The 21,435-nt window shown below is 45.6% G+C and overlaps 1 protein-coding gene across 4 annotated transcripts in view; it reads right to left on the reverse strand.

The window, feature by feature from the left end:
• The window catches only part of tmem131l (transmembrane 131 like), a 171,718-nt gene extending 157,824 nt beyond the window's left edge, over window positions 1-13,894 (reverse strand). For 2 of the 4 annotated variants that reach the window (XM_072577926.1, XM_072577034.1), the window contains exons 1-3: window positions 13,628-13,894; window positions 12,536-12,606; window positions 5,449-5,492 (exon numbers count right to left, since the gene is read on the reverse strand). In XM_072577926.1, the coding sequence (XP_072434027.1) occupies window positions 5,449-5,492; window positions 12,536-12,606; window positions 13,628-13,802 (290 nt within the window). In that variant the 5' untranslated portion in view covers window positions 13,803-13,894. The remainder of the gene's footprint in view (window positions 1-5,448; window positions 5,493-12,535; window positions 12,607-13,627) is intronic. The other 2 variants (XM_072578720.1, XM_072579595.1) reach the window with 2 other exon arrangements.
• Window positions 13,895-21,435: the final 7,541 nt, after the last annotated feature.

The raw sequence follows: 21,435 nt of genomic DNA on the forward strand, positions 1-21,435 counted from the left end.
TGAAGTACCATCAACAACTTCACTGGGCAAGGAATTCCATAGATTAACAACCCTCTGGGTGAAGAAGTTCCTTCTCAATTCAGTCCTAAATCCGCTCCCTCTAATCTTGAGGTCATGTCCTCTTGTCCTAGTTTCACCTGTGTCAGTGGAAACACAGGACCCAATTTCTGGAACTCGCTTCATCTTATCCTAAAGAATTCTTCACTTACATTGCAACATTGCATCCTGAACCTTGGCATCCCATCACCCTGGCACCCTAGTTACTAAACACTTGGCTCCCACTCATCTGGCATCCTACTCATGACTCTTGACCCCTTTTCTCACTAACACTTCCTGAAATTTGTGTGGCATCTTACCTCTGTCACCCAACTTGCTCCTTAGTTGACTTATCTGGCCCACTAGCATCATATTTACCTGACGTACTTACAGTTCCTTTACTGTTCAGAATACAGCAGATGACTACTTGAAAAGGAGGCATGCTGTGCTGCACTATGAAATAACTGCCAGGATGGAAGTATGGCTCCACATTTGAGGGAGCAGAATTTCCTCTCAGAAACATAGAACTCCATTACACCTTGTTAAAAAAGGGCCCGAGTGGCAAAATTTGGTACAAAGTTTCAGCTCAATGACATGCTTCAATGAAAGGTCATGGATTTGAATCGTTAATTCTGTTTCTCTCCAAAGCTGCTGCCTGGTCTGGCCTTGAGGTTTTCCAGCTTTTAACTGATTCTCATTTCAGATTTCCATTACCTGCAATATTCTGCTTTCCTGTCTTAAAATACTAAAGCTCCTTTCAGCTTTTAAAATAACTCAACCAAATTCTTGGAAGAGCAGAGTCCGATTAGAACAAGTCAACATGGATTTAGTAAAGGGAGGTCATGCCTGACAAACCTGTTGGAATTTTTTGAAGAGGTAACAAGTAGGTTAGACCAGGGAAACCCAGTGGATGTGGTCTATCTAGACTTTCAAAAGGCCTTTGATAAGGTGCCACACGGGAGGCTGCTGAGCAAGGTGAGGGCCCATGGTGTTCGAGGTGAGATGCTGGGATGGATTGAGGATTGGCTATCTAACAGAAGGCAGAGAGTTGGGATAAAAGGTTCTTTTTCAGAATGGCAGCCGGTGACGAGCGGTGTCCCGCAGGGTTCGGTGCTGGGGCCACAGCTGTTCGCATTATATATTAATGATTTGGATGAGGGAACCGGGGGCATTCTAGCCAAGTTTGCCGATGATACGAAGTTAGGTGGACAGGCAGGTAGTACTGAGGAAGTGGGGAGGCTACAGAAGGATCTAGACAGGTTGGGAGAGTGGTCCAGGAAATGGCTGATGGAATTTAACGTGAGCAAGTGCGAGGTCTTGCACTTTGGCAAAAAGAATAAAAGCACGGACTACTTTCTAAACGGTGAGAAAATTAATAAAGCCAAAGCACAAAGGGATCTGGGAGTGCTAGTCGAGGATTCTCTAAAGGTAAACATGCAGGTTGAGTCTGTGATTAAGAAAGCGAATGCAATGTTGTCTCTTATCTCAAGAGGGTTGGAATATAAAAGCAGAGATGTACAACTAAGACTTTATAAAGCTCTGATTAGGCCCCATTTGGAGTACTGTGTCCAATTTTGGTCCCCACACCTCAGGAAGGACATACTGGCACTGGAACGTGTCCAGCGGAGATTCACACGGATGATCCCTGGAATGACAGGTCTAGCATATGAGGAACGGCTGAGGATACTGGGATTGTATTCGTTGGAGTTTAGAAGATTAAGGAGAGATCTAATAGAGACGTACAAAATAATACATGGCTTTGAAAAGGTGGATGCTAGGAAATTGTTTCTGTTAAGCGAGGAAACTAGGACCCGTGGACACAGCCTTAGAATTAGAGGGGGTCATTTCAGAACAGAAATGCGGAGACATTTCTTCAGCCAGAGAGTGGTGGGCCTGTGGAATTCATTGCCACGGAGTGCAGTGGAAGCCGGGACGCTAAATGTCTTCAAGGCCGAGATTGATAGGTTCTTGTTGTCTAGAGGAATTAAGGGCTATGGGGAGAATGCTGGTAAGTGGAGCTGAAATGCGCATCAGCCATGATTGAATGGCGGAGTGGACTCGATGGGCCGAATGGCCTTACTTCCACTCCTATGTCTTATGGTCTTATGGTCTTATAGGGTAATAGAAGACAGTGCTGATCAAGCAACGAAAGACATAAGTGAGGAAACACATTAAACCGGCATAAATATCAAAACGCAACATGTAGCGTAAAAACGGCCACATTTCAAGCATGAAAAATTTACAGCAACAACCAGGACTGAGGAAACCACTGAAAGCTGATTGTGTTACATGAAGCAAGTCCAAACCATATCAGAGAAAATTTTCAACATAACAGAACATTCACCCTAAACCTCAGTAGTATTTGAGTATAGATTCCTCCCACAAACACAAATGGCAGAAATGAAATTGTCTTGCCACCCCCAAAGGAAGCTGTAGTTCTTGGACTCAAGAGATCAAAATTCAACCCTATCAATGGAATGAAAGAGCATATCAACACCCAGAATCATGAAAGTGCTACAGTGCAGAAGGCAGTCTTTTGACCCAGTCCGTTTGCACTTGCTATTCAATCAGGATTATGACAGTACCATTCACCATGTGTCTTGCATAATTTTTGATTAGAAATAATAGTTAATAACCTCAAATGACACTGCCTTCAACAAACATCCAGGAAGTGCTACATTTACAATTGACTTTAAATTGGTGCCTTCTCATTCTTGATCCTTTTAAGAATAGGAACAATCTCTCCCCATTCACTGTACCTAGACCTCTGATGATTTTGAAATTTCAATCAGATTTCCTCCGAACCTTTGCCCTTCAAGGAGAACTGTCCCGACTATCCTCTCAGTGAAGTTTCTCATCCTTGGAAGTATTTTCATAAATCTCTCCTGCACTTTCTCCGACGTGTTCACATCCTCCCTGAAGTGTGACACTGAGAACTAGTGTGCACCAGCTGGGAAGTACCTTATACAAATTTACGATCACCTCCTTGCTCTTGTAATCTAAGCCCTTCTTAGTAAATCCCACAATACTATGAGCTTTATTAACTTCGCTCTCTTACCTACTAGTCTCCCCTATACATACAGGTCCTGCTGCTCCTGTACCCCTATTTTCATATTGTCTGTCCATGCTCTTCCCAACAAATTGCATCACCACTCATTTTTTCACATTGTACTTCACCCAACACTTACCTACCCATTTCAACTTATCAATGTTCTCAGTTCAAAAAGCTTCCAAGTTTCATATCATCGATAAAATTTTAAACTTTCCCCTGCATACTGGGATCTAGATCATTACATAAAATCAGGAAAAGCAAGGGTCCCAATGTCGGCCCCCAGGGAACACTGGTCCAGCCTGAAAAGCATCCTTTGACCATTATTTTGCTTATTTCTCAGCCAACTTTATATCCATATTGTTACTGTCCCTTTTATACCATGAACTGAAACCTAAGGTCTTTTGTGCTGCCCTGTACTGTTTGTCTTTTGAAAACCCACATACACCTTATTGACAGCATCACCCTTTGACCCAATTACCTGTTCAAAAAAATTAAAATTCCAGCAAGTTACTCAAACACTATTTCCTCTTAGAAATCCATAGTGCATCTTCCTAACCATTCTCTTTCCACCCTCCATATGACTACTCATTCTATCTTAAAAAATTGTTTCTAGAAAGTTTCCCACTCCTGAAATTAAATTGACTAGTCCGTAATTGCTGGTCTAATCCTTGAAACATTTTTCGAACAAGATCATGACATCTGCATTTCTCCAGTCCTTTGGCATTGTCCCGGAACTCGCAGCAAAACCACAAGATTAAGGTCACTACCCCTGTAATTTCATAGAATCCCTGAGTGTGGAAATAAGTGCATATCTACCTCCCACCCAAACCATTTCCTGACCCTGTTACTTTACATTTACCCCTACCTAACACATCCCTGAACACTATAGGCAATTTATCATGGCCAATTCACCTAACTTGCACATCATTGAACAGTGGAAGGAAACCCATGCAGACACTGGGAGAACGTGCAAACTCCATATAGACAGTCGCCTGAGGCTGGAATCGAACTCAGATTCCTGGCGCTGAGAGGCAACATGCTAACCACTAAGTCAATGTGCCGCCCCAATTTCCACTGTTTTCTTCAATATCCTTGAATGCATTTTGTCTGGTCCTGGTGAATTGTCAAATTTAAGTACAGATAGTCTATCCAATATATCCAATTTATCAACTTTGAACATTTTTAGTGACAGATCTTCCTCCTTTATCACAATGGCCTCAGTAGCATCTATCTCCTTGGTAAAGACAGAAGTAATTATTTAACATCTCAGCCATGCCTCTTGCCTCTAAGTATAAATCCTCTTTTCGATACCTAATCGGGCCTCTTATTACTGTTGTACCTACAAGAGACTTCTACCCTCACCATTACCCTGCACCCACTCCACTCGTGTTCATCTCTCAACTAAACCCTCTCCTTCATCTTCCTAAGTTCTGCTGTCACAACGCACTACCCTCCAAGCCCATCCCCACTGCAACTCCTCCAAACACTTGCCTTCATCACACACACTACTCAAAAAAGCAAAGAACCAAATTGTTTCCAGCAAGTTCTAAAACAAATGTAAAACCTCCATTGAAACTGAAGTTTGAATCTTCAACATCTATTTTATGGTTAATATCGTAATGGATCCATATGCTTCAATACTGGAAATTAAAATACTTTATTCGGTCCGATCCAATTCCCTGTAGCCTCCATTTGGCACTGGACTGAAGTTGCTTTCCAGAGAAAGAAAGAAATGCATCACTCACCCTGAATTCCTGTCACAAAGGGTATCAAATAACTTGTTTCTACCTCTGTTCAGGGAAGAAAGGTGAGTTTTTTTTGAGGGAGCAAGGAGGGAAACCAAAGAACATTTGGGAATAGAGATGCTTTATTCTGCACACCAGCTGGTTGGTTCTAATAGAGGAGCTAAAAGATACTCTTCAAAACTACTTTATATTCATAAGAAATACAGGACTTGCTACATAAGCATAAAAAAACTCTACTATCAATGACAGGGATTTATCTGTGGAGTATGGGCCAGAACGAATGTAATCCAGTACTCAACAATTGCACACAAGCACTTTGAGAACATACTATTGACTAATAAATGGGAGGGAATTGACTTTTTCACCTATCTACTGCTCTGAATGCTCTGAATATAGTTCAAAAAACATGTTGGAATTTAGCAATTTACCAGCTTGACAGCTCACTACAACATTATAAACCAATACATTTTAGATTTTAATAAATAGCTTTTGGATCAAACTCCATATATAAGATACAATTACTTTAAAAGCTTTCAGTTTAGTATAGCTAACTCCACTTTCATTGTCATTTTGTAATGGTTAGAGCTACAACGTGGAAACAAAATCAAAATTTACCTTTGTTCCAGAGGCAGCTCATCTACACTCTGTTCAGAAGTAGCCTACAGTGCAAGAGGAGAGCAAAATTAATTTACTTAAATGACGATATAATCACCATCGCCAGTATGATTCTAAAGTGTCCTTTATACACATCGCAATTCAAAAACAAAGGTCACCCATGAGGTGCATTATGCTCAATTTCAAAATTCTGCAAAAAAAATGAAAAAGAGTAAAATGCTGCAGATGCTAGGAATCTGAAATAAAAATCTAAAACTGGAGACAGCAGATAAAACACCATCCAAGGGGAGGGAAATGGAACAAACATTTTAAGATACCAGTACTGTGGCCGTGATGCTTTTCTTCCGTTTATAAGGAACTGACTAGACTATTTAAACAGTTTAGGGGATATGCACGATGGTCACGCAGCTGGGTGATAGGTGAATTGCATAAAGTATTTATCACACAAATCTTGGTGAATTTTAAAATACATTTATCAGACTCCAAGGTGAGCTATTGACACCTCTTTGCAAAAATAGATGAAATGCAAATAACAAACCTTGGAGCAAGTGCTTATTTCCTCTGATTAGCTGACAGTTCCTGCATATAAAGAACAAACAAAGAACAAACGTACAGCACAGGAGCAGACTCTTCGACTCTCCAAGTCCGTGATAATCATATCCTAACTAAACTAAAAACAAACCAACCTTCTGCCCTCCCTATTCATTTCACCATCCAGATGCCTCAAATGCGGCCATCGTGCCTGCTTCCACCAACTCATCTGGCAGTGCATCCCAGGCTCCTATCGCTCTCTGCATGAAAAACCTTCCCTCACACATCTCCCTTAAAAACTTTCCCCCTCACACCTTAAACTTATGGCCCCTTGTAAAAGAAACTTAAACCCTGGAACAAAAAAGCCTCTGACTATCCAGCTTATCTATGCCTCAATTTTGTAGACCCCTAAGAGGTCACATCTCAGCCGCTGTGCTTCCAGTGAAAACAATCCCAGTCTTTTCAGCTTTTCCTCATAGCCAATGTCAAGAGTGTGATGCTGGAAAAGCACAGATCAGGCAGCATCCAGCATCTGCAGTCCTCACTTTCTACTAGTTGATTTCAACCCTGCTGCGAAGCCTCTTCCAAGGATACCTCGGATGTTGCCTGACCGGCTATGCTTTTCCAGTATCTCACACTCAACTCTGATATCCAGCATCTCCAGTCCTTACTTCCTCCTCATAGCTAATGCCCTCAAGACCAGGCAACATTCTGGTGAATCTTCTTTGCACTCTCTCCAAAGCTTCTGGTAATGTGGCGACCAAAACTGCACACAATACTCCAAATGCGGCTTAACAAGGGTTTTAGAAAGCTGCAATATGGTTTGCCAACTCTTGTACTCCATGCCCCAGCCGATAAAGGCAAGCATGTCATATGCCTTCTCAATCACCTTGGCCACCTGTGTTGCCGCTTTTAGGGAACAGTGGACCTGCACACCCAGATCCATCGGTATGTTAATGTTCCCAAGAGTCCTGCCAGTTACAGTATAATTCACACCTACGTTTGATCCTCTAAAATGCCTCACCTTGCATTTGTCTAGATTAAACTCTATCTGCCATTTCTGTGCCCAAGTCACGATCTATATCCTATTGTATCATTTCACAATCATTGGCACTATCAGCAATTTCATCAATCTTTGTGCCATCTGCAAATTTACCGAACAGATCACCCACATTTTCCTCCAGATTATTTACATAGGTTTTCTGTTGTTTGAGTCTAAGACGGTTCCCTATGGAACACCAATGGTTACTGGCCCCCATTTTGAAAACCACCCTTCCACCTCTACCCTCTGTCTTCTGTGACCAAGCCAGTTTAGTTTCCATCTAGTCAACTCACCCTGAATCCCATGAGATTTTAGTTTTTGTACCAATCTGCCATGTGGGAATTTATCAAATCCCTTACTAAAGTCCATATAAATGACATCCACAGCCTTTCCCTCAACTATCTTAGTCACCTCTTCAAAACATTTAACCAGGTTGGTGAAACATGACGATTCCCTGTACAAAACCATGCTGCCTGTCACTAACTAACCCATTTCTTCCAAATGTACATATATCTTGTCCCTCAATAGTTTCTCCAAGAGCTTCCGCACCACAGATGTCAGCTCACAAGCCTATAATTTCCTGGACTATCCCTGCTTCCTTTCTTAGACAAGGAAACAACATTGGCTAATCTCCAATCCTCTGGAACCTCATCTGTGGTCAAAGAGGATATGAAGATATCTGCTAATGCCCCAGCTACGACTTCCCTTGCCTATCGCAGTAACCTGGGATAGATCCCATCTGGCCCTGGGGACTTGTCTACCTTAATGCAATTTAGGATACCTCCTTCAATATATTGACATTCTCTAGAATATTTGCACACTTATCCCTAACCTCAGCAGCAATCATGTCCTTCTCCTTGGTGAATACCGATACAACATACACAATTAAGGATCTCTCCCATTTCCTGCATCTCCACACTTAAATTCCTTCCTGTGTCCTCGAGTGAGACTACTCTTTCCCTTGCTTCCCTCTTTCTTCTAATATATGCAGAAAAAGCCTTGGGATTTGCCTTAACCCTGTTTACTAAAGACATTTCATGGTCCCTTTTGGCCTTCTTAATTCTGCATTTAAATTCCTTCCTCATTTCTCTCCACTCCAGGGCTTTGTCAGTTTGTAGCTGCTTCAATTTATCCTTTGCTTCCTTTTTCCATTGTCATCCATGGTTCCGGAATCCTGTTTTCCTATCCTTCAGTTTTGGAAGGGCATACATGTCCTGCACTTTAATCAACTGGTTTTTAAAAGCCTCCCAATGCCAGATGTATACTTCGTGAGGCACCTTCTAAATCTCTCTAAGAGCATCAATCTCAACTGCGCATCATACTTCACAACGTTCCTTTCCCCAAAAGGTGAACCAAGCTAACCCTTCACCACCCCCCTCAGCAGAAATGTCTACACATTTGTCAAGAGGGCCTCTGCCATCCATCAACTTACTCTAAATATTGCAAAAACAGGATGGTCATACAATCATACAGCATGGAAACAAACCCTTCGGTCCAACCAGTCCATGCCAAACATAATCCCAAATTAAACTAGTCTGACTTGCCTGCTCCCGGCCAATATCCCTCCAAACCTTTCCTATTCATGCATCTATCCAAATGTCTTTTAAAACTTAACTGTATCCACATCCACACGCAAAGCACCATCTGTGTAAAGATTTGCCTCATGTCTTTTTTAAATCTCTCTGCTCTCACCTTAAAAATGTGCCCCCTAAAGTTCTCCATCTCATGGAGAAGACAACTACCATCAACGCTATCGATACCTCATTATTTCATAAACTTTTATCAGGTCGCCTCTTAACATCCTATGCTCCAGTCAAAGAGTCCCAGACTTTCTTTGTAATTCAAACCTTCCATAATCAGCAACATCCTGATAAATCTCTTCTGATCTCTCTCCAACTTGATAATATCCTCCCGATAACTGGACGTAGATTCCAGAATAGGCATGACCAACTTCCTGTACAACCTCAACATAATGTCCCAACCCCACACTCAAAGGACCGAGCAATGAAGGTAAACATACCAAATGCCTTTTTAACCACCTTGTGTACATGTAGTGCAAACTTTAAAGAATCATGCACCTGCACACCAAGGTCACTGTTTTACAACACTACTCAAGCCCCTACCCTTAATTGCATAAGGCTTTGTTAGTTATATCAAAATGCAATTCCTCACATTTATCCAGATTGAACTCCATCTACCATTTGAGTTTATGGAATCCTGATTCGAAGATGATAACATCATCCTAACTATATCGTCCATCACTTGCTAAGTCTAGGCTGAAAAAAGGGAAGTATAGCATATCTGCAAATCACACTATGGCCTAATCGTTAGTCCCCCACCATTTCTACCATTAACCAACTCATCTTTTCTCACTCTTCCTTTAAAATCTTCTTTCTCTATTGTCCACCCTAATACCTTGGCAAATTCCTAAGATACCTTTAACGCTTTCCACCCTCAACCTTTGCACCAAGTGACACTCGCCCTCTGTTACAAAACTGCAAGTTTACATGGCTATATTTCAGTTAAAAATCAAGGCAAAACAACACGATGAGAAAAGGACAAGCAACCTCCTGCTAGTTTTGACAGAGCAAAATGGGGAGAAATTAAAAATTGGAAGCAGAAAATGGTTTTGAATCATTTCAAATGGTACAAAATTATGCTGAGAGCACACAGCAATGACCATAAATGTGGCATGGAGTTATCGGTCATGTCAAGACCATAAGACATAGAGAAGCAAGCCATTCAGCCTACTAGTCTGCTCCATCATTCAAAGAGATTATAGATGATCTGGTAATCCTTGACTTAACTGTTGTTATGCCTTATCCCCACAACCAGTAATTCCATTTATGAATAGCAATCTCAGTCCGAAATATACTTACCAACCCTGCCTTGAAAACCCTTTGCACTAATCCACAGAATCACTAACCTCAAAAAACTGTTCCTCTCCAAATGGGTGATTCCTCAAATTGTCTCTGTTTCCACTACAGTCAGATCATTATTTTAAGATAAAGTATTCTGATCACACCCTTGAATCGCATGCGAACTATAGTCCTATTTCCCATCCCAACCCATTTTCTCCATGCCTATGCCCAGGGTAAAAATATTTCCCAACTCCTTTGGAGAAGGAACTATGTTGAGTTTGTACAGGACATTGGTGAAGCCTCTTCTGGAATACCATGTCCAGTTCTAGTCACCCAGTTATAGGAAGGATATTATTACGCTGGAGAGGGCTCAGAAGAGACTTCCCAGGACTTTGCTGGGGCACAGAGGGTTGGAGTTATAAAGAAAGGCTGGATCGGCTGGGACTTCTTTCAGTGGACCGTAAGAGGTTGAGGTGCAACCTTATAGAAGTTGCAAAATAATGAGGTTTGTAAGTAGTCAGTGGTAGATGCCTTTTCCTGAAGATGGGGGATTTCAAGTCTAGAGGGCACATCTTTAAGGTGAGAGAAGAGATAGTTAAAACAGATAAGGGACAAATTTTTTCAAAGGGTGGTTCACCCGTGGAATGAATTGAGGGAGTGGTGGATGTGAATATAATATTTAAAAAGAATGTTTGAATAAGTACATGAATAGGAAAGGTTTGCAGAGATATGGGCCAGGAACAGACTGAGGGTCTGTTTCCATGCTGTATGACTATAACTCTACGTCACTTACAAACACACTTTCAAATCCATTACTGATGAATATTTGGTCCGCCATTCACCATGACATTTCTGCAGCTATTGACCTGATCAATCACATGATCATCTTCACTTTTCATTCTATCGCCAAATCGCTCTATGATAATGACGGTTGTTCTGTACCTTTTTATAAATGCTACAACCCTCCAAACATTTCCAAATCCATCACACATCCAATTTTCATTCACTACTGTAGGATGTACCTATGGTTAACTAGTCCCTAAACTATGGAATGCCCTCCATAACACTCCATTTCATTTCACCCTTAATTTCTCCTTCAAACCTGACTGACCAAGCCTTTGGTAATTTGTCCTAATATCACATGCGGTTTGGTGTCAAATTTCATTGAGTACTTTTGTGAAGCACCTTGGGACATTTTATTCCTCTAACAAAAACGCGCTGAGTATTAACTATGGTCAATTTGTCTTCTGAAATTTGATTTATAAATAAACATCCAACATTGCTCAGTCAGTGATAGCACCCACATTAATAAATGTGTTGTGATATATTTCAATGCTGTATGATTCTCACTGCAGAGTTCAGCATGTAAGACTATCATAGAATGCATCTGATATCTGAACAATATCATTACCGCAAGAGGAAACAATCAACCTATCCTTCCCCATTGTAAATCACATTTAATCTGGCTCATTTGAAGATGACAACTGACTTTGCCCAGTAGGAGAGAATTAAACAAATCAAAGAGCAACAGAAGAAAATTGCTGTTTCTCTTAGTTCATGCATGCACCTGTCAACTACACTGGCCCCAGCGTGTGTCAGTGTGAAGCTGTAATCTGTGATTTCCCCAAATCTTTTGAGCAATTTCAAAGAGACTCAAACAGGGGATTAACAAATTCTGGGATATTATACTGTTAAAGAATCAGAACAAATTGAGAAGTTATCAATGTTATAGGTTAGGAAGGGGTCACTAGTTCAGCAGCTCACAACACAATCAGCAGGCCTTCAGCCACACTTATGTACGACGGCCTAAACGCACAGGAAAAGGTTAAAAATACTACTCTAGAATTTTGCAATCACTGCCAAGTGGGCAGGGCCTTTACAGCAAATTTTGTTTGTAAACTCAAACATAGTTACTGGCTTAACTTCTTCATAAGTCCACCTCACTAAATTAAAGCTACCGCAATACAGTCGGTTGCTATGTCAACATGGACATTTACTTTTACTGTATAAAAAGAATTCATAAGTAGTTCACTAGAATCCTTAAAGTCAATTCACTCCCAAAATCATGGCATTTAACCGTACGAATATAATTTGGAATATAAATTCTTATACTAGAAATCATATCAACATGATTCAAGAAAGATCTGACCCAGGGTACAAGAATTTAACATCTACCTTGGATACTCCTGCTTGAACCATTAAGCAAGGCATCAACTTGCCAAACTTTCTTAATTAAAAAATGCAAATCATCTAAATAGAGTAATGCCAGTTTTATCTTATTTTTAACTTATTTTAAAATAACCTGCTAACAAAGCAAAGAAGCACAAGTCAGTGATGCCAAAGCTGAACAACGAATATTGGCAGGTTTGTATTGAAACAAAAAAAATGGATGTATTCGAAAGTTCACTCAATTGGAGCCAAGTGGCACAAGTTAGTGTGCACATTCTATTGCATTTCTAAATATTTAATTAGCTCTTGCCATCAGAAAGAGACAAATACATAATTGAGGGTTGAGACACCTCGGAAGTCAAATTGATATGTTAACAAAAGGCATTATACTGCAATCACAGAGACAGATTTTGACAGCCAGGTGTAGGAATCCCCTTTCCCAGAATATTACGAACATAAGGAACCGTTAATTAAAAATTCTCACCTGAGTGTGAAGGAACACATCTCCCTCTTCTACCTGCCAGAGCTCCACCACATTGGGCATTTCAGCGAGGGCTGTTTGAACCAAGAGAAACACACACACACACACACGTTTGAGTGAAAGCGAAACCGCCTCGAAACGCGGAGAAAATGCGAAAATCAAACAGGAAACACTCGCTGGGAACGGTGAAGCCTTTAAAGGTTGAAAGGACAGCGGGGACTGCTGTGCTGCAGCGTGGCTCACGGTGTTAGTGAGGGGAGGGGAGGCACGGCCCGGGGACTGCACGCTGCTGCCCGGCCCCGGCCCCCAGTCACCCCCTCACCCCCGCCGGAAAGAAGGGAGGAGGGGGACATGGTCACCGGAGGGGGAGGGGGGGGAGAGACGTGGTCACCGGGGGGAGGGGGGGGGAAGGGGGGGACGTGGTCACCGGGGGGAGGGGGGGGGAAGGGGGGGAGGGGGGGGGAAGGGGGGGACGTGGTCACCGGGGGGAGGGGGGGGGAAGGGGGGGAGGGGGGGGAAGGGGGGGAGGGGGGGGGAAGGGGGGGACGTGGTCACCGGGGGGAGGGGGGGGGGAAGGGGGGGACGTGGTCACCGGGGGGAGGGGGAGGGGGGGGGGGGGGAGGGGGAGGGGGGGGGGGGGGGGGAGGGGGAGGGGGAGGGGGAGGGGGGGGAGGGGGAGGGGGAGGGGGAGGGGGAGGGGGGGGAGAGAAGGGGGGGACGTGGTCACCGGGGAGGGGGTGGAGGGGAGGGGGTGGAGGGGAGGGGGTGGAGGGGAGGGGGTGGAGGGGGGGGGGGGAGAGACGTGGTCACCGGGGGGGGGGGGGGGAGGGGGGAGGGGGGGACGTGGTCACCGGGGGGGGGGGGACGTGGTCACCGGGGAGGGGGTGGAGGGGAGGGGGTGGAGGGGAGGGGGGGGGGGGAGAGACGTGGTCACCGGGGGGGGGAGGGAGGAGGGGGGGACGTGGTCACCGGGGGGGGGACGGGACGTGGTCACCGGGGGGGGGGGGGGAGGGGACACTCTGCCGCCGGCGTTACTAACCCAACGCTGACAACCCCCCCCCCCCCGGTGTAAAACACAAAGGATGAAATGCGAACCTTGAGCGGCGGCCATGGCCTGTGGGAAACTCGCTAACAGCAGCTGCACGGCGCCCACTAATAACGTTGTCCAGTGGGAGTGGGGCCGGGGCCGGGGCCGCTCCCGGTGACACTGCGGCTCGGGGTCACGGTGAGGGCAGCTCCTCCACTGCCCTCGCGCACACAGCCCCGCCATGCTGCACACCGACACTCACTCACTCACTGACTGCCTGACAACACCCCCATCACCGCGCGCACACACACACACTCACACTCACACCTCGGCCCCTCCCCCACCCCAGGCGCGCTCTACCCACACCCGGCACGCGCGCTGTCGTCACTGATCTCGCGGCGGGATGGGAGGCTCGGGCCTCGACGTGGGGCGGGGTGTTCTCGGGTTCGCGCGGCGATGGGCGGAGCTTGTGTCAGTGCGGACGGGGAGAGGCGTGTCCGGGGGTGGCGAGGGGAAGGCTCGTGCCCGCGAGGCAGAGTGGGGAGGCTCGTGCCCGCGCGGCTGCAATGGTGGAGAGGCTCGTGCCCGCGCGTCTGCAGTGGTGGGGAGGCTCGTGTCCGCGCGGCTGGGGTGGTGGGGAGGCTCGTGTCCGCGCGGCTGGGGTGGTGGGGAGGCTCGTGTCCGCGCGGCTGGGGTGGTGGGGAGGCTCGTGCCCGCGCGGCTGGGGTGGTGGGGAGGCTCGTGCCCGCGCGGCTGGGGTGGTGGGGAGGCTCGTGTCCGCGCGGCTGGGGTGGTGGGGAGGCTCGTGTCCGCGCGGCTGGGGTGGTGGGGAGGCTCGTGCCCGTGGTTTTGTGAACAGACTTCCAGAGGATGGTTGGTCCTGAGCTAATTGACATGTAAATGAGTCATTTCCATATTCATTGTAAAGAGAAAAGTGAGGTTATGGAGATGTTAATGGATTATTGATTAACATGGTGAGGCTCAGAGTGCTTTATAAAATAACCATCTCTGGTTTATGGCTGAACTACCTTTCTTTGACTGGCGTTTTTATATTTCATGTCTCCATCATGAGGACACATCCTGCTGAAGTATTAATGCTGTCATTGTATCTGAAAAACAGAACCTCCAACATTGCAGCACAGTGTCAACCTGGATTTTGTGTGTAAGTTCTTTGCGTGAAAGTTGACTCATGTAAGTGAAGTACAACCATTGCACGTCCAACCCAACATTACTGAAACTTTCTATTTCTAAATCAGTTTCAAATTCTCAGTAACGTAAGAGTTGGCCATGTGAAGAATACAATGACTCGTTGGGGTCATGTTAAGTGCAGGAGGGTAAGAAAAGAAGACCTCTTCGAAGAGGAAACCAATCAGCCTAACTAAGCAAGTGTGTCTGACAGAAGCGGAGGCTGCAAGCAGCCAGAGTATCATAGCTAGGACTCTCAACTGGCAGCCATCACTCATTGACACTTGCTCAGCATTCTGCACAGTACTCCACTGAATGATCACCTTGCAGGTAAACACACTAGCTTCTTTTCAGCCTTCACCTCAACAGATAACAGAAACTCAATCTTACACTCAACCATACGCACATCCATTGTTCACCATCACCTTTCTGAAATGTTCAGTTGACTCCTTGCACTTGTAACTCTTTGCCTTCAGTCATTCCAAGAGAAGAGAACCACAAGTCCAGGCAAAGAACTGCGACTGGCTGCAGGATTGGTCACCCTGACAACAATTGAGGAGGAACCTCTTGAGTTGGGCAGAGTGGAGCCATTATTAATGGGGAGGTGGAGATTGCACAGAGAGCTGATAAAAGAATTAGAAAGGGGTTGTCACTTGGCACTTATCTGTCTTTTAGGTTGAATAGGTGTCACAAATATATTGAATTCACAATGCTAGTTTGAACCTCACTTAATTTTGTTTCAGGGCCAACTCGTGTGTTTCATCTTGCGCAGGTACATTGTGGGTTCTGATGAGAGATAAGCCTGAAGAGTCCTCACACAGGTGCAACATTTTAAGGATGCACCAATACTTAGCAACTGCACACCTTGCACCAGCATAGATACAGACATAGCAATGTGTCCACTTTCTCATTTAGTTACACTGGCACATGCTAAGGAGCATGTCATATGTGAGCAAGAGCAGGTAATGAAGACAGGAATAGCAATTGAGAGTCAACACCAGAAAACACGCGACAATACAAACTCCTTACAGCTGGACACATTTGCATAGATTTGGGGATTACGCACTAAACTAATACCTGTGGAGTGCCAAGGGGAAATGAGCCTGCTTTTCTCAGGTGGGAAAAAAAGTAAAGAAAAAGCAGTAATACTTGGAAATGAACATACTGTCAGTCCCAAAACCTCATTTTATGGTACACAAGACAAAATGAACTAGTATGCATCATTTGTGAGTTTTACTGGTTTTCCCTTCTGGATTGCCAGAATGTCCCAAGGTGGTATGCAGCCTTGCACTGAAATGGAGGAATCAGTCTCAAGCATGATTGGAATGATCTCACAGACATTTGCTCTGCTGGCTACCTTGATGGAAAGAGTAGCTACTGCATAGAGAATCAGACATACAGATCACCAGATACATCTTGGTACATGCCAGTGGCTTGGACATTCCAACTACCAATTTCCAGAGAAACAAGTAAAACTTTCCCCTGGAGGTTGAATGTGCACCAATTTTCTGCTGACAAGGATGTGCACGTGGGTCACAAGAGGGAGGATGGACACATTGAGGATAAAAAGGTTACCTAGGGAAAGAATAGGTCATTTGCATGGAGCCAGAGGATGTGAGTAGCCTTCTAAATACATTTGTGTTGGTATTCACTAATAAGAGGGGCAATGAGGGTATAGAAATCAGGAAGAAGGACTGTGATATCCTTAAAGAAGTTAGCATAAACAGAAGGTTCTGAGTGGTCTGGCAGGCATGAAAGTAGATAAATTTGTAGGCAGGGCGAAATGTGTTCCAGGTGTTGAGTGAGGCAAGGGAGGATACATCAGAGGCGTTGGCAATAGTTTTCAATTCCTCCCTGGCCACAAAAGAGATGTCAGAAAACTGGAGGACAGCCAATGTGGCACCATTATTCAAGAAGGAAGCAATGGATAAACCACACCAGTTAGTCTAACCTCAGTGGTAGGAACTGTTGGAAGCAATTCTGAGGGACAGAATTCATGGAGAAGCAGGGTTTAATCAAAAATAGTCAGCATGGTTTTGTTAAGGGGAGGCCATGTCTGATGAACTTGATTGAATTTTTCAAAGGGAAAACCATGTGTAGATGATGAAATGCATTTGATTTTGTCCATTTGGATTTCAGCAAGGCTTTTGATAAGATCCCACATGGGAGACTCATAGCAAAGGAAAGAGACCATGTGATTCAAGGAAATTTGGCAGAATTGGCTGTGTGGCAGGAAGCAGAGGGCGATGGACATGGGATATTTTTGTGATTGGACAACTGTGTCCAGTGGAATTCTGCAGTGATCAGTAATCTATATTTTAATATAGATGTAATATAATATCTATATTACATCATATACATATATAAATGATGTAAACTTGAATGTAGGAGTATTGATCAGTAAGTTCACAGGTGATATAAAAATTGATGCGTGGTAAATCTTGAGGAGGAGAGCCTTAGATTATGGGAAGATATACACAGGTGGTCAGTTGGGTTGATCAGCATCAAATGCAATTCAATCCAGATACATGTGAAGTGATGCACTTAGAACAAAAAAGGCAAGCAAATACGTGAAGGATGGTAAGACCCAGGGAGTATCGAGAATCAGAGGGACCTTGGTGTCAATGTCACCAGTTTGTTAAGGTAGCGGGACAGGTAAATAAAGTGGCTAAGAGGGCATATGGGCTATTTGCCTTTATTAGCTGAGGCATTGAGTTTAACAGCAGGGAGATAATACTGTACCAAACATTGGTTAGGTCACAACTAGAGTATCATGTGTATTTCTGGAATCCACAATATAAGAGAGATGTGATAGCACTGGAGAAGTTGCAGATGTGATTTACCAGGCTGTTACCCAGGCTGGAGAGACTGAAGTTATTTTCCTTGAAGCAGAGAAGACTGAGGGAAAACATGATTGAGATGTATAAAATTATGAGGGGTATAGACAGGAAGGAACCTTTCATTTTCATGAAGGTATCAGTGGCCAGATGTCAAAAATTTAAAGTAAGAGGCAGGAGGATTATAGGGGATGTGATGAAAAAGCTTTTCACTGACAGAGTGGTAGGAAGCTGGAAATCGTTGCATGTAATTGTGGTAGAAGCAGAAATCCTCACATCATTTAAGACGTATTTAGATGTACACATGTGATGCCAAGGCACGCAAAGCTATGGGACAAGTGCTGGAAAATGGGATTAGCATAGTTAGGCCATTGGTTTTGACTGGTGTAGACTCAACTGCCGTCAGGCCTTTTTCTGTGATGTAAATCTCTACAACTCTATGACATCCGTTTGCCAGGTTCCTCTCATGGTATTTCCCCTTCGCAGTCAGACAGAGTCCAGTATGCTATCTCCTACCATGCTGAATGGTTCCAGAAAAGATCTACATGAGTATCTTCATTGTAAGGGTATGGAAATAAGTAGGAGAATCGACATTTCAGGCATAAGCCCTTCTTCAGGAATGAGGAGGCTGTGCCAAGCAGGCTAAGATAAAAGGTAGGGAGGAGGGACTTGAGGGAGGGGCGTTGGGAATACAATAGGTGGAAGGAGGTTAAGGTGAGGGTGATAGGCCGAAGAGGGGGTGGGGGCAGAGAGGTCGGGAAGAAGATTGCAGGTCAAGAAGGCGGTGCTGAGTCCGAGGGTTGGGACTGAGGTAAGGTGGGGGGAGGGGAAATGAGAAAGCTGGAGAAATCTGCATTCATCCCTTGTGATTGGAGGGTTCCTAGGCGGAAGATGAGGCGCTCTTCCTCCAGGCGTCATGTTGCCATGGTCTGGTGATGGAGGAGGCCAAGGACCTGCATGTCCTTGGCAGAATGGGTAGGGGAGTTAAAGTGTTCAGCCATGGGGCGGTTGGGTCGGTTGTTCCGGGTGTCCTAGAGGTGTTCTCTGAAACGTTCCACAAGTAGGTGGCCTGTCTCCCCAATGTATAGGAGGCCACATTAGGTGTAGCGGATGCAGTAAATGATGTGTGTGGAGGTGCAGGTGAATTTCTGATGGATATGGAAGAATCCCTTGGGGCCTATGTGAGAGGGGAGGTGTGGGTGCAAGTTTTGTATTTCTTGTGGTTGCAGGGGGAGGTGCCGGGAGTGGAGGTTGGGTTGGTGGGGGGTATGGATCTGACGAGGGAGTTGCCGAGGGAGTGGTCTTTCCGGAATGCTGATAGGGGAGGGGAGGGAAATATATCCTTGGTGGTGGGGTCTGTTTGGAGGTGGTGGAAATGACGAAGGATGATACGATGTATCTGGAGGTTGGTGGGGTGGTAGGTGAGGACAAGTGGGGTTCTGTCCTGGCGCCACGACATTGACCGCCTCAACCTGTACACCCCTCTCACCCACTCCAACCTCTCACCCTTGCAACGTGCAGCCCTCCACTCCCTCCACTCCAACCCCAACCTCACCATCAAACCGGCAGACAAGGGAGGCGTGGTGGTAGTTTGGCGCACCGATCTTTATATTGCTGAGGCTAAACGCCAGCTCGCGGACACCTCGAGGTAGCGCCAATACAGTCATCAATGTAGCGGAGGAAAAGGTGGGGTGTGGTGCCAGTGTAGCTGCGGAAGGTGGACTGTTCCACATATCCAACAAAGAGGCAGGCATAGCTTGGGCCCATGCGGGTGCCCATGGCTACTCCTTTGGGAGGATTGGAAAGAGAAGTTGTTAAGAGTGAGGATCAGTTCAGTCAGTCGAAGGAGGGTGTCAGTGGAAGGGTACTGGTTGGTTCAGTGGGAAAGGAAGATGCGGAGGGCTTTGAGGCCTTGGTGATGGGGGATGGAGGTGTATAGGGACTGGATGTCCATCGTGAAGATAAGGCGTTGGGGAACGGGGAAGTGAAAATCATGGAGGAGGTGGAGGGCGTGGGTGGTGTCCTGAATATAGGTGGGGAGTTCTTGGACTAAGGGGGACAGGACCGTGTCGAGGTATGCAGAGATGAGTTCGGTGGGGCAGGAGCAGGCAGAGACAATGGGTCGGCCGGGGCAGTCAGGTTTGTGGATTTTGGGCAGGAGGTAGAAATCGGCGGTGTGGGGTTGTGGGACTATGAGGTTGGAGGTGGTGGATGGGAGATCCCCCTGAGGTGATGAGGTTATGGATGGTCTGGGAGATGATGCTTTGGTGTTGGGAGGTGGGGTCATGGTCAAGGGGGCAGTAGGAGGAGGTGACCGCGAGCTGGCGCTTAGCCTCTGCAATATAAAAATCGGTGCGCCAAACTACCACCGCACCTCCCTTGTTTGCCGGTTTGATGGTGAAGTTGGGGTTGGAGTGGAGGTGCACGTTGCAAGTGTGAGACGTTAGAGTGGGTAAGAGGGGTGGACAGATTGAGACGGTCAATGTCGCGGCGCCAGGACAGAACCCCACTGGTCCTCACCTACCACCCCACCAACCTCCAGATACATCGTGTCATCCTTCGTCATTTCTGCCACCTCCAAACAGACCCCACCACCAGGGATATATTTCCCTCCCCACCCCTATCAGCGTTCCGGAAAGACCACTCCCTCCATAACTTCCTCGTCAGATCCACACCCCTCCACCAACCCAACCTCCACTCCCGGCACCTACCCCTGCAACTGCAAGAAATACAAAACTTGCGCCCACACCTCCTCCCTTACTTCCCTCCAAGGCCCCAAGGGATTCTTCCATATCCGTCAGAAATTCACCTGCACCTCCATACACATCATTTACTGCATCCGCTGCACCTAATGTGGCCTCCTATACATTGGGGAGACAGGCCGCCTACTTGTGGAATGTTTCAGAGAACACCTCTGAGACACATGCACCAACCAACCCAACCGCCCCGTGGCTGAACACTTTAACTCCCCCTCCCACTCCGCCAAGGACATGCAGGTCCTTGGACTCCTCTATCATCAGACCATGGCAACACGACGCCTGGAGGAAGAGCGCCTCATCTTCCACCTAGGAACCCTCCAACCACAAGAGATGAATGCAGATTTCTCCAGCTTCCTCATTTCCCCTCCCCCCACCTTATCTCAGTCCCAACCCTCGGACTTAGCACCGCCTTCTTGACCTGCAAACTTCTTCCCGACCTCTCCGCCCCCACCCCCTCTCTGGCCTATCACCCTCACCTTAACCTCCTTCCACCTATCGTGTTCCCAACGCCCCTCACCCAAGTCCCTCCTCCCTACCTTTTATCTTAGCCTGCTTGGAGAAGGGCTTATGCCTGAAACGTCGATTCTCCTGCTCCTTTGATGCTGCCTGACCTGCTGCGCTTTTCCAGCAACACATTTTTAAGCTCTGATCTCCAGCATCTGCATTCCTCACTTTCTCCATGGAAATAAGGAACCCATCTTGAGCTCAACTAAAACATAAGAGGAAGACTTCATAGTTGCACAAAGGCATAAAAGGATTCTCTTGGGTATTCTTCACTCTGAAAATGTTGCTTAATTTGTGAAATAGTAAATGAGAGATTTTTAGAAAGGTTTTGACCACTTCATTGCAACATTTTGAAAACATTCCGTAGACAAAAGTTTCATTCCCAAATGGTGTCTGTGTGAAATGAGTGCTTATGAAGGAGTCATTTTGAATTTGGGTACGTTTTGTGCTGGAGGCTCCTAAGCAAGATGGAAGGAGAGCCCAAAACATGTAGGGTTACAGTTCTGTATGGCCTTAGCTTTGTTTGTTATCTGAATCAGGCCAGTACAGATTACGCTGCACAGCCAGATATGAGGCTCCAGTCATTCATAT

Source organism: Chiloscyllium punctatum, chromosome 1, assembly GCF_047496795.1.
Source record: "Chiloscyllium punctatum isolate Juve2018m chromosome 1, sChiPun1.3, whole genome shotgun sequence".
Classification (NCBI taxonomy): Eukaryota; Metazoa; Chordata; class Chondrichthyes; order Orectolobiformes; family Hemiscylliidae; genus Chiloscyllium; species Chiloscyllium punctatum.